The sequence below is a fragment of the Habropoda laboriosa genome, unplaced genomic scaffold (assembly GCF_001263275.1).
Source record: "Habropoda laboriosa isolate 0110345459 unplaced genomic scaffold, ASM126327v1 scaffold128, whole genome shotgun sequence".
Classification (NCBI taxonomy): domain Eukaryota; kingdom Metazoa; phylum Arthropoda; class Insecta; order Hymenoptera; family Apidae; genus Habropoda; species Habropoda laboriosa.
Window position 1 is genome coordinate 1,789,444 of NW_017100281.1, and position 11,402 is coordinate 1,800,845.

Below are 11,402 nucleotides of genomic sequence, written 5' to 3' on the forward strand. Positions count from 1 at the left end.
AAAATTCCAGATGAAAAAAAGTAAAATTAAAGAAATTATATTTTTCTATTATGATCTGTCGAGCCGTGTAATCTCGTAAAGGAAACCGACACGCTTGACTGACTGCGAGCGAGATAACATGGGCGCAGCAATGACGTAGACCTAGGCGTAGGACCATCTATACTGTCACTTGTAGAATCGAAACTTACTGACTCTTGTAGAAAATTTACTGTACATCAAACACAAATGAAACATAAACACGATTGGCTACGAAAATTGAGTAAAGTCTACACGTAATCAAAATTTCACACTTTCTCACCTTCACTCTTTCTCCCCTATTTTCTTTTTACTACTCCCTTTGATCTACCCGTATCTTCTTTCTTCTATGGCATTATACTTGTAACACTCTCCACTGTCCCCTACTCTCGTTCATTCTTTTCTATTTTTCCCGATTCCACTTTTCTTGTTTCCTTTCTACTTCTCTCCTTTTTCTCCCCTTTTCAGTCAAGTTGCCTTCCCTATTCTTGTATTATTTTAATGTACTGCATCTTGTAGCTACATATAGATCCATTCCAAAATTTTTCAAGTTTCATAGGCTAAAATTAAATTCGAATGGAAACAAGATCTTTGAATATTTTTTGCTCAATATCAATCCCAGAAATTCAGAAAATTTTATTCTTGTAACGCTCTCTATTCTAAGTATTAATTATGCAAGGCACAGTTATTATAAATTAAATGAAACAAAGTAGACAACATTTTTTGAAGGAACCAAATTTTTATTTTATAAAGCTTATATTTTAGGAACGTGTCATTCTTCCCATTTTGGTTTTTTAACATATTTGAAATTCCACGTCACCAGAAGAGAACATTTAAACATGGTTTTTTTCAGGTGAGACGTGAATCTTTCACTTTTTAACATATTAAAAGTCTCACGTCTCACCTAGAAAAAAAACTATTTAAATTTTCTCCTCAGGTGACTCAGTACTTAAAAAAAAAAAACAAATCTCTCTTTTACATATCCTTAAATGTACGCGGAATTTCAAATTATTTTCTCAGTTCTTAGAAAAGAAAAAAAGAAAAGAAAAGAAAGAAGATCGTTAAAAGACTATTCCCCGTGATAAAACCTAAATATGCAGCTCGCAAAAGTTTTGTACATACCGTATTTATGCACGTACAATAAAGATTTTTATGAATAGTTCCGTACATACGTACATATATACACATCCATATTTCTCAAAGGATTAATCAGAAACTTGGAATAGTTTTACGATAATACCGGTACGCTCTGTATTTTCCACCTTCTCGCCCGTCTCGTCTTCATTTTCCCTCGTCTCTGTCCTCTTTTCATTGTGTTCGCCGTGTCGTCGAGTGCCAGCTGCCGGTTTACAAGCTTCAACCTCCTCCGGCACAGTATCAGCGTAGGCCGCGTCTAATTTCGCGAACGTGCTCGATTAGTTGTCTCATGGCAGCTCGTGTCCCGTATACCCGTATCCCGCGTCGATCCCGCGGCGTGGATAACGTTTACGGAATTCCGTTTACCCCTCGCTAACGAGGGAGTTGCTTGTTACGAGTAGTTACTGCGTGATAGAGAGAGAGGGAGATTCCACGGAACACTTCTTGCCGCTCGACGCGCCTACTTAATCGGGAGGCAGTCACGCGACAACATCTACAGGGAAAATTCGTGAATCAAGTGCGTATGTTAGGGGCTGGTGCATTTAGCCTGTCGAGAAACGCGATCGAAGCACGAGAAAAGGGGGTCGAGGAGAATGAGACCGCTGCGAGCAGTCTGCATGCACTCGTTACACTTACGTACGATGACGGTCGCTATCGCTTTCCGAGTGACAAATTATATCGTGAAACGATATTTCTAGTTGGAATTTCTGTGTACTTTGTTGTTCATTCTTTCTTTGTGTTATCTGGTATTCCTTATGTGTAGGTATAGGCTTTGGAGAGATGGTCAGTCATTTTTGAAGGGTGGTTCTTTCGGTGGTTAATTATTCGAGCAATTAGTGGATTGATTATAATTTTTTTCGTTATAGAGGATGTGATTTTAAAGGATCTTCGTGGATTTTTTGTGTAGTTTATTGTTCCTTTGATTCGATGTTCGTTTAATCCCAACGCTATGAAGGTTTTGGAAAACTGGTGGCTTATTTTCGAAAGGTGGTTCTTTCGGTGGTTAATTATTCGAGTAATTAGTGGATTGATTATATTTTTTTTGTTATAGAGGATGTGATTTTAAAGAATCTTCGTGGATTTTCTGTGTAGTTTATTGTTCCTTTGATTCGATGTTCGTTTAATCCCATTGCTACGAAGGTTTTGTAAAAATGGTCACTCATTTAGGAAGGGTGGTTCGCCTAACGTGACTACCTCAATTATTTTAATTAATAATAGATGGATTAAAATTTTTGTTGTTGTAAAGGATATGGTTTTGAAGGATCTTCAAGATGATCACCTTAGATTTTTTCTTCTTCTTTAAATAGGGTTTTAAGGTCTCGTTCATTTCTTTTATGTATAATTTCATATACTATATTGAAATTGTTGAATTCGTATCAATAATCGCTAGCTAATAGGCAAAAGAAGCTATAGGGTTATAACGAAAGATTTTTTGTTAAAATTATAGGCTAATAACGAAAATAATAACCACTCTGTACATACACTTATTCAATATATCCAATTTATTACATTTATTTCTACGTTTCACGAATGAGATATTGTAGTATATGAAGTGTCACAAGGATCTAAAGATACTCTTCGGTATAAAAAATATGCTGAACAGATGCGCCACTTGAAAAACTCGTATAATATTATACAGTGTACACGTAATCCAGCGTAAATCAGTATTATCCACTTTGTCACCTATACTCTGCGAATCTAGAAGCTAATCCAGGGGTTCAATATCTGTTATGGTCATTGACTGTGTGCAATACCTATGTCACGAGCTTATAGTACGTCAATCAGAGTGAAGGCATAAGTAGTACGTAAACAGAACCGTGGGAAGTTTTACGGTGATTAAATGATTCCTACAACCTTCACTCTTCGTTCAACTAGAAATACTGATTGATAAATTTTTTTCACTTTTTTTATACGAATTTCAAAAATTCGATTGAATAAACGTACAAATAAATATAACTAAAATTGAAAAAGATACTAATATAGTGAAATAATTAGAAACTAATCGATGAAAACTGACCATCGCAAACTTTCTTAAAACGTTTAAGAAAATGGTTCCCAGAAATCCATATAACGTATTATAACAGCGAAACAACTTTGTACTTTTATTATCATTGCTCTCAAAACTTATCACTACTCTATGCAATGAATTAAAAACTCTGGCACGAGCTTTCGAAGAAAGTTTTTAAGACCCAGAAAACTGTTCAAAAATTCTTCCCTATACTTCTCGCTCTCCTCTTCTCCTTCACATCCTCGAATCTTCGAGAACAAGGAAAAGCAAAAATAAAAAACACGTTATATGCAAAATTGAAAAAAATATATTGTACGTATTCATAATCCTGCATTATACTGTTACTGTTTGTTCAATGAAAATTAATTCCGGGCTCAGCACCCATGCGTAGACATGCGTGCTGAGCACCCATGTCAAAGGGTTACTCCAGATTTGCAAATCACACTGGTTCTCCTCAAATACGAAAAATCAAAGGAAAGAAAAATTGAAAACCCGATAAAAAACAAGAAGTTTGGTAATGTTTCAGGTTTACATCGTCGGCCATACACCACCGGGGGTGGACGATCGCGAGAGCGGCGCTCCAGTGCTGAGCGAGCGTCACAACCTCAGATACCTCCACGTGATCCGGCAGTCCTCGGACATCATTCGCGGTCAGTTCTTCGGTCACTGGCACTCGGACACTTTTCGCGTGATTTACAGCGATACTGGTACGTGTGTTTGTCCCTTCTTCCTAGCAGTAGGCTGGTGGTTAAACACGGTGAATCAAGCGAGGGCGGTTTGGATCGATGCGCAAGCAACAACCGTGTGCGGTTCGCCGAGTGATTGCTCTCTCTCTCTTTCTCTTTCTTTCTTTCTTTCCGCGTCGTAACCGCGATCGTAACTTACGTTTACTTCACGCTACATTTTGCTCGCTTTTGTGCCGGCCTAGTCGGTGCTTTTCTTCGCGGTTTGAACTTAACAACGCGGAATTTGTGCACGGAGACATTTAATCTTCGGTGCATCGAAATGGAAACGAAACTGACGTTCTCGTTCCTCTAGCCGCGATTTTCTCTGTTGCGCCGCGCCGTTCGCGAAACACCCCCGTCGATCGTGGAATATCGTTTCTGCGGAGAAGCCAGGAGGCTATTATATTCCTTCTTTTGCTCTCGTTTCTTTCTCTCTCTTTTTTTCTTCCTTTCTTCCTCTTCTCCACGGTGACTTTTTTCTCTTCTTATCGCGTTCCGTCTTTGTCGTCGGCGGACTCTCTGCAGCGGAAGCTCTCTCTCTCTCATTGGCGATTCAACGACGGCTCGAACTTCTTAGCGATGCAACACGTATTGGCCGAGTTCGAACGCGTCCCAGTTCGGGCACAAAGAAACGGAGGGAAGAGGAAAAAATGGCGCACCCCCGGTGGCTTTGTTATTAAACTTGAGCCGCGGATGCAGCCTGACAGTAAAATCTATAAAACGCATTAAGCGTCGAGCAGATAATTATTCCCGTGCAGTCTCCGTGACGTCAGTAATGTGCACGTCGATTGCTTAGTGTCTAACGAGAAACTAAACGAGCAATTTATCTGATGTTCTGCAGTTAATGATTTTAGGGGCTGGGGAACGAACGTTTCCGCCGTTTGCATGCATAATGTCGTGCAAGATTCCTCAGATACGTTGGATTTCTAGCTTCTCGCACAAACAACAAAGTTTCAGTTGCAATTTTTCATTTGAAATTATTCCAATTCCAGAAATTTATTTCACAAGCTTCTAAGGGAATTTTCCTATTTCGCGGTTTTCGCCTACTGGTTCGCCTGATTTCCAATATTCCTTCGGAACGCTAAATTTCTCGAATTCCTTCAAAATTCGTCAACTCTATTTCTGAAATTCCCTAAATCTTGCATTTTCCACTTGTTTATTTCTATCCTCGTTACTTGCTTAATCCTACTGCGCTCTCCGGGTCACTTTTGACCCAAGCGCCTTAAATTCGAACGGAAGAACGCACTGGGATTAAAAAATAGCTTACTTAACGATCTTCAAAATGACTTAATCCTGTCGAATACGCAGATACGAAAATTCCTTCCCTATTCGACGATCCCAACTTTTTTATTTCATTGAAAACTACTCCATTCTGGTGCCTCTATAAAAAGTCGATACGTTTAACAGTCACTTGCTGGTTTCTTGCATGACAACACGCTATGTACATATAACGCGTTCATAAAAATTACGAACACGTTACCATCGGAACAACTCACGCTCGAAAGCAGCAACATAATCGAAAGCTTCTCAGACTACGTGTCGTACGTACGATCGAATAACTGCTCGGGAAGTTTCTCGTCGGACGTTGAGAGAAGTGACTGCGAACGAGGGGAGGGCTCAATTTTATGACGCTGTACAGGTCCATCGGGTCGCGCGCAACTCATATTTTTCGCTGCGTTCCTTCGTTGAAATGCCCGGGACCGCGAACGATAATCGATAAATTCCCCGCGTGTGTCGTTCGCTAGCCAGAATACTTCCCAGCCGTTTTACAGGCCGTTTTATCGGTCACGCCACCGGCCTCGACGCGCTTTTAAAACCTTCCCACCCCCTCTTTTACGTCCACTTACATTAACATCATACTCGTTCGTCCCTACGAAAATACGCCTATGTACTGTGCAGAGAGGAGAAGTTTCATAGTAGATGGAATACAGGTCTGATTGGTTACATCTCGCGCAATCTTAAAGATGAAGCACGTGTGTTTTTGTCATTGGTCGAAACTGTCTCATCTATGAATTAGACAGAGAATTTGGTACGTCGAAGTAGAGTAGGATAGAGCAATAGCGAGATCGCTTTCATTGACTGTACTTAAAGATGAAGCACGTGTGTTTTTGTCATTGGTCGAAACTGTCTCATCTATGAATTAGACAAAGAATTTGGTACGTCGAAGTAGAGTAGGATAGAGCAATAGCGAGATCGCTTTCATTGACTGTACTTCGTTCAATTTTGACTGAGATTTAGGGTCCTCGTCGACTCAAGTTTCTCTCGAGTCGCTTGTCGATGCAAACTTTGACGCTTGAATGATTTTACGATATAACTGTATCGCTTCCATCGAGTATACTTCTCTTCTCAATGCGTGGAAAAACGGCGGAGAATTCAAGAAATAATGAATTTTGTAAAGATGTCAGCTCAAGTTTCTCTCGATACGCTTGCAAACTTTGATATAGCAAACTTTGACACCTACTGATTTTACGACCTTAGTGTGTCGCTTCCATCGAGTATACTTCTCTTCTCATCTCTGCACAATGCGTGAAAAAACGGCAGAGAATTCGGAAAATAATGAATTTCGTAACGATGTCAACTCAAGTTTCTCTCGATCCGCTTGCAAACTTTGATGTAGCAAACTTTGACACCTGACTGATCTTACGACCTCGCTGCATCGCTTCCACCGACTATACATATTTTCTCATCTCTATACACCGCGTGGAAAGACGGCAGAGAATTCGGAAAATAATGAATTTCGTAACGATGTCAACTCAAGTTTCTCTCGATTCGCTTGAAAACTTTGATACCTGACTGAATTTATAACCTCGTTGCTTCGCTTCCACCGACTATACATATTTTCTCATCTCTGCACAACGCGTGGAAAAAACTGGCAGAGAAATCGAAGGAATAATGATTTTTGTAACGATGTCAGCAGATTCCCCGGTATCCTGGATAATGATGGCGCCCAGTATATCGCCTAGCACGCTTGGAGGTCCTAACAATCCAGGTTTGAGACTGTACAAGTTCGAAACTAATACCGGTCAGGTAGGTGGAAACGTTGAATGCCACGCGGCGTCCATAATCTCCATCCGTCCGTGTGACGGGTTCTATTTATGCGACGTCTCGATTGAAAGAGCCGAGAATATATATAGGTAGCAACGACCCATCCTATCCTCTGTTCTGTCGTATTCAGGTGCTGGATTATACGCAGTACTATCTTAATCTACCGGACGCGAATTCAATCGGGACTCCGAACTGGTTGGTCGAGTACAATCTGCTCGAGTACTACGACCTTCAGGAAATCACCGCGATCTCGACCGACAAATTTTTCCATCTTATCCCTGAGTGTGATACGTGACCAAGATCGTATCGTGGACAGGGATCATCGATCATTCGAGTTTCCCGGTATTGACTACCCTTCTGACCCTCTCTGCTACTTTTACCGGTGGTCGCGCGTGCTATACACTTGCCTTGGGGAAAAATGAAACGTTATTTCGACCGTATTTTTACCCCTCTGGCGTTCACTATGTTTCTTCGTTTCTTTTCCCTTTTCTCTCTCTCTCTGCTGCGTGGTACGTGTGTTTGCTTTGATTTAATTGGTGTTTACGCATCGTGTAACTCAATATGTCGGAAGGAATTCCAGAATTGATTCGGCACTTGGAAGTAATGGAATTAGTTGGTAGAAATACGTTTGTTCAATTTGACGGGGGGATGTCGGATGTGAGTTTTGGAGGATTTTGTTTCTAGGTGAACATTGCAGAAAAATTTGAGGATTGTTTGATAAGTGAAGAGACTATTGGTTGGTGATAAAATGCGGTTTGTTCGATGAATCTCAAAATTTATTCTATCGCTTTACTGGGTTTTTTATGTCAGCTGCAAAGTATCTTTTGTCTTAAAGTCTGAGCCAGTTTTGGACATTTTTTGATTCCACAAGATTCCACTAATTTTTCTAATTTTTCTAATTTTTCAATTTATTTTTATTTAAAAGAAAGAAACAGTTGTCAAACAGTTGTTTTAAATTCATTACAGAGATATTAAGCCAGTTTGTGCTTTTGAATTTTGTCGTACTTCTTTAAATATTTTATAAATTAGAGCTCTTTGTCTCTTTACTTATTGTACGACGTTTAATTCATACAGAAGTATGTTACAGAAATGAGGAATTTTTCCGACGTTTCCAATATTTACGCATAGGTACGATTATAAATAGAAATCAAGCAGGTTAAAGGGGCTTTCCTACATTAATCTTTCGGGGAATTAAAAGAAATTCATTGCACGATTCTGCTTTCAAAGGATTCACCGATTTTTCAGCTGTAACGCGAATAATATTTTGCCTTGTGTGGGATATTCGATCGAGTAAAAATTAGCATCCGATTCTATCCGTATAAAATACAAAAGTAGAATTAAAATCGCGGAAAATTTAAATATCCCGCTTCTACTGAATACACAAGACGTAGATTTATTGTTAGAAGAATTGCGTTTCTTCTGTTCCCATTAAAAATTTTCAAGCAACTGTTAAAACTCAGATATCTCAAAAATGTTAAATTAAAAATTCCTAGATAAGATGGAGGCTTTAATAAATTCGAGAATCTCAGGAATTCTAGAGTATTCTCCACGACAGACTAAAGCACCCGCAATTTGTTAAAACTCGCTGAATTAAATGACATTTTTCACAAGCCTACAAAGCAATTCAAATTTACAAATAAACCTCAAATATTTAAAATTACGAAACAGTGTTTTCCTCAAGAAAATGGAAAATGCAAAGATGTTCACCTAAGGTAAATTCACAAATTAATTTCTTCCAATTTCGATAATGACAAATTAATCCAAAATACCTTCTCGTCAAACTTATCGAATAAAAAATCTGACCTCCATTCAAACAGCAAATTACATCAACTACGTCCATCTGCCAACTTCCAAAAATGAAATTTCACTTTCAATCATCGTACAACCGCGTTGCCCCTAATTGATACGAACACTTTTCCCCCGGTACAAATTACTCGCAAATCCATTAAGCCCACGCTCGGAATCTTGGAAACTTTGGAAAAACATTCATTTTCACCTGCAAGCCGGTAATTTAATTTCGTTGGAAAGCATTCAAGGCTGCTCATCCCTACGATAGCAATCGCGTGAAACCTGGTGCGCCACGCGAGAGACCTTGAAAACTCCTTCAGCCCCGGTACCGTACGTTGTTAACGGATGATTGACACAAATTGCTTGTGACAAAGTTACGCGGCCACGCAGCACCTGTACCAAGGGGGATCAGGGTTGGGAAAGTGGTCGAACACCGTCCGGTAACATTTGCATGATCCGATACGGCGATTGCGTGAGGGCTAGCCCAGCTCTATCTGACCGCCGGTGAGCCGAGTTGCGTCGCCTGCTGGATTAATAATTTCCATATTTCTCGAGCAATTATCCACCACGATAATTCCTCGAGCTGGTTGACGCTGATAACTGTCTACCCTTTTCAACGCAATCGCGCCATTACGATGCTAATGACTGTCCCGATACGATGGCTACCATCTCTCTCTCTGTACGAGCCATAGCCAAGCTCTAGAGCTTCACTAGCTGATTATCTTTCCGCGTACACACAGGCAGAGACGCACGCACAAAGTCGACCGCTTATATTCCCACAGATACTACGCTGCCAACACGGTTTCACTGCCACGCGAAGTCGAGCAGATTTGGGGATGCGGAGGGCCGTTGAACGGAGCTTGCGCCCTACACCATTTCTGCACGGTGACACGTCTCGATCCGGAGTCCTACAAGAAGTGTTACACGTCGTACGCGTACGCACTTGCCTCAGACGGTCGTCCATCCACGCCGAGGCTCTACTTCTCGTTACACCTGCTCGTTCTACTGGTCTGCGCGGAATTGCTGAGGAACCGGTAGGTTGGGACTCCGCGGTGTTCCAGCGAAGGGGACGGCTGCGAGACGAGCGAGTGGAACGTAAGCTCTCCCCCGGTGCCTCCGTCGCGTTAACGACGCGAGCGAGCGAATCAGAGACGAGCTGCTTCGAGAAGGCGTGTTTGAGAATCGGCGAGATTTTTTCTAAAAAGGAAAGAAAGGAACGGAAAGGAAATTTTCACGGAATCGCTGATACCCGCGTTGTCGTAGCACGCGTTTGTGGGAACGGGGAATGGAGGAAGGGAGCGTCGGTACGCGTCGCAGCGAGCAATCCACTTTGTGTCTCTCTCTCTCTCTCACACACTGTCTGTCTCTTTGTCCGCGTCTTCTCTCTGTGCCGTGTCAAGCGAAGGGTTCGGACGTCACGGGTGAAACGGGGAGAGATCCCCGATCTCGCGTCACACGACGCGCGCGTTCCGCGGGGGAATTCGTACGTCGGGCCGGAAACGAGCGTTCACGTTGAAGCACGCCCGGGATTATTCCAGTGTGAAGCCCGGGATCGGAAGTTGCCCGGAGCTTGGTGCATGCAGACAGACCGAGTCGATCGTTTAATTACTCGGTCGGAGAAAATTTCACGGTCCCCGGCGCGATTGGCATCCGGTCGCGGTGGTAGCGAGAGTGGTTCTCGATCAGAAGAGGAGGGGACGGTTTTGTTCGCAGCCTGAAACACGACCGCTGAAACGATAGAGAAAGGGGGAGATATGGTATCGTTGTCTCTCGGATCGGGATGCGAAACGGGCGATTTAACGAAATACAGAAATGAAAGGAAAAGAAAAAAATGAATAAAAAAAAATAACAAAAAAAAAAAAATACAATGAAACTTTGATGTTGTACTTGCTTCTCTTAAGCGTTCGGTGTACGTTGTTTTAACACGAGAGAATCATATTTATTGGGGCGCGGCGCGTGCCTAGAATCGACCGCGGAGCACGAGCAACGACGTACGTAATGGAGAGCGGCGAATTTACGCGATGCATGAAACGCACGATCGATCCCGTGAGCTGCTAACTATGGCCTGGTGCAGACGAGGGACACCCGGCGGTGTCACAGAGGAGAGACGCGACACCCGTAGACGGACAATTGCCGGATTCGCAACGATTCGCGGTGATATGGAGAGCGCGCGAGCGCGTTTCTTTTCTGCACGTTTCGTTGCTAGTCTGTGCTTTGCGCTCGTATACGTTTAACCGTTTCATCCTGACACCATTTGTACGGTAGGTGAAGGTTCTTCCTCGTCTCGTCTGCACCGAGCCGAAAATTCTTCGGTGACGTCGCGCGGCTTCGATCCAACGTCGACGACTCTGAGACGACTGCGTCGAAGCGTTCATAGCTTGAAGAGCCATTATATTCGTACCACCATTTCACGATTGTCGGAACAATACAGTATTTCTTAATAAATGAGTCATGGATTTGTAACTATTAGTGCTGAGTTATTTCAATCCCGTCATCCACACGCGACTCCGATATTCCAACGAGTTGAAGCTGCATGCATGAAGCTTCGAATATCTCGACAACTATGCGTTTTTCGACGTATGTTTGTATGAACTTTTTTTCTTGTTTAGATACGTAGAACCTGTGTGCCAATTTTTGCCAAAATGTTTTGGGACACCCGGTATATTGATTTGTGTCTTTATAGT

The 11,402-nt window shown here is 41.9% G+C and overlaps 1 protein-coding gene across 1 annotated transcript; it reads left to right on the forward strand.

The window, feature by feature from the left end:
- Positions 1-3,553: 3,553 nt before the first annotated feature.
- LOC108573622 (acid sphingomyelinase-like phosphodiesterase 3b) lies at positions 3,554-9,886 on the forward strand. The gene is made up of 5 exons (XM_017936086.1): positions 3,554-3,607; positions 3,687-3,867; positions 6,803-6,912; positions 7,061-7,214; positions 9,479-9,886. The coding sequence occupies exons 1-5, from the start codon at positions 3,554-3,556 to the stop codon at positions 9,754-9,756; spliced, it is 777 nt and encodes a 258-aa protein (XP_017791575.1). The 3' UTR covers positions 9,757-9,886.
- The last annotated feature ends 1,516 nt before the right edge of the window (positions 9,887-11,402 follow it).

Coding starts and splice junctions, on each gene's coding strand:
- LOC108573622 (XM_017936086.1), top strand. CDS start 3,554: ATGCGTGCTGAGCACCCATGTCAAAGGGTTACTCCAGATTTGCAAATC. Junction 6,913..7,060: donor TCGAAACTAATACCGGTCAG/GTAGGTGGAAAC, acceptor TGTCGTATTCAG/GTGCTGGATTATACGCAGTA. Junction 7,215..9,478: donor TTTCCATCTTATCCCTGAGT/GTGATACGTGAC, acceptor GCACGCACAAAG/TCGACCGCTTATATTCCCAC.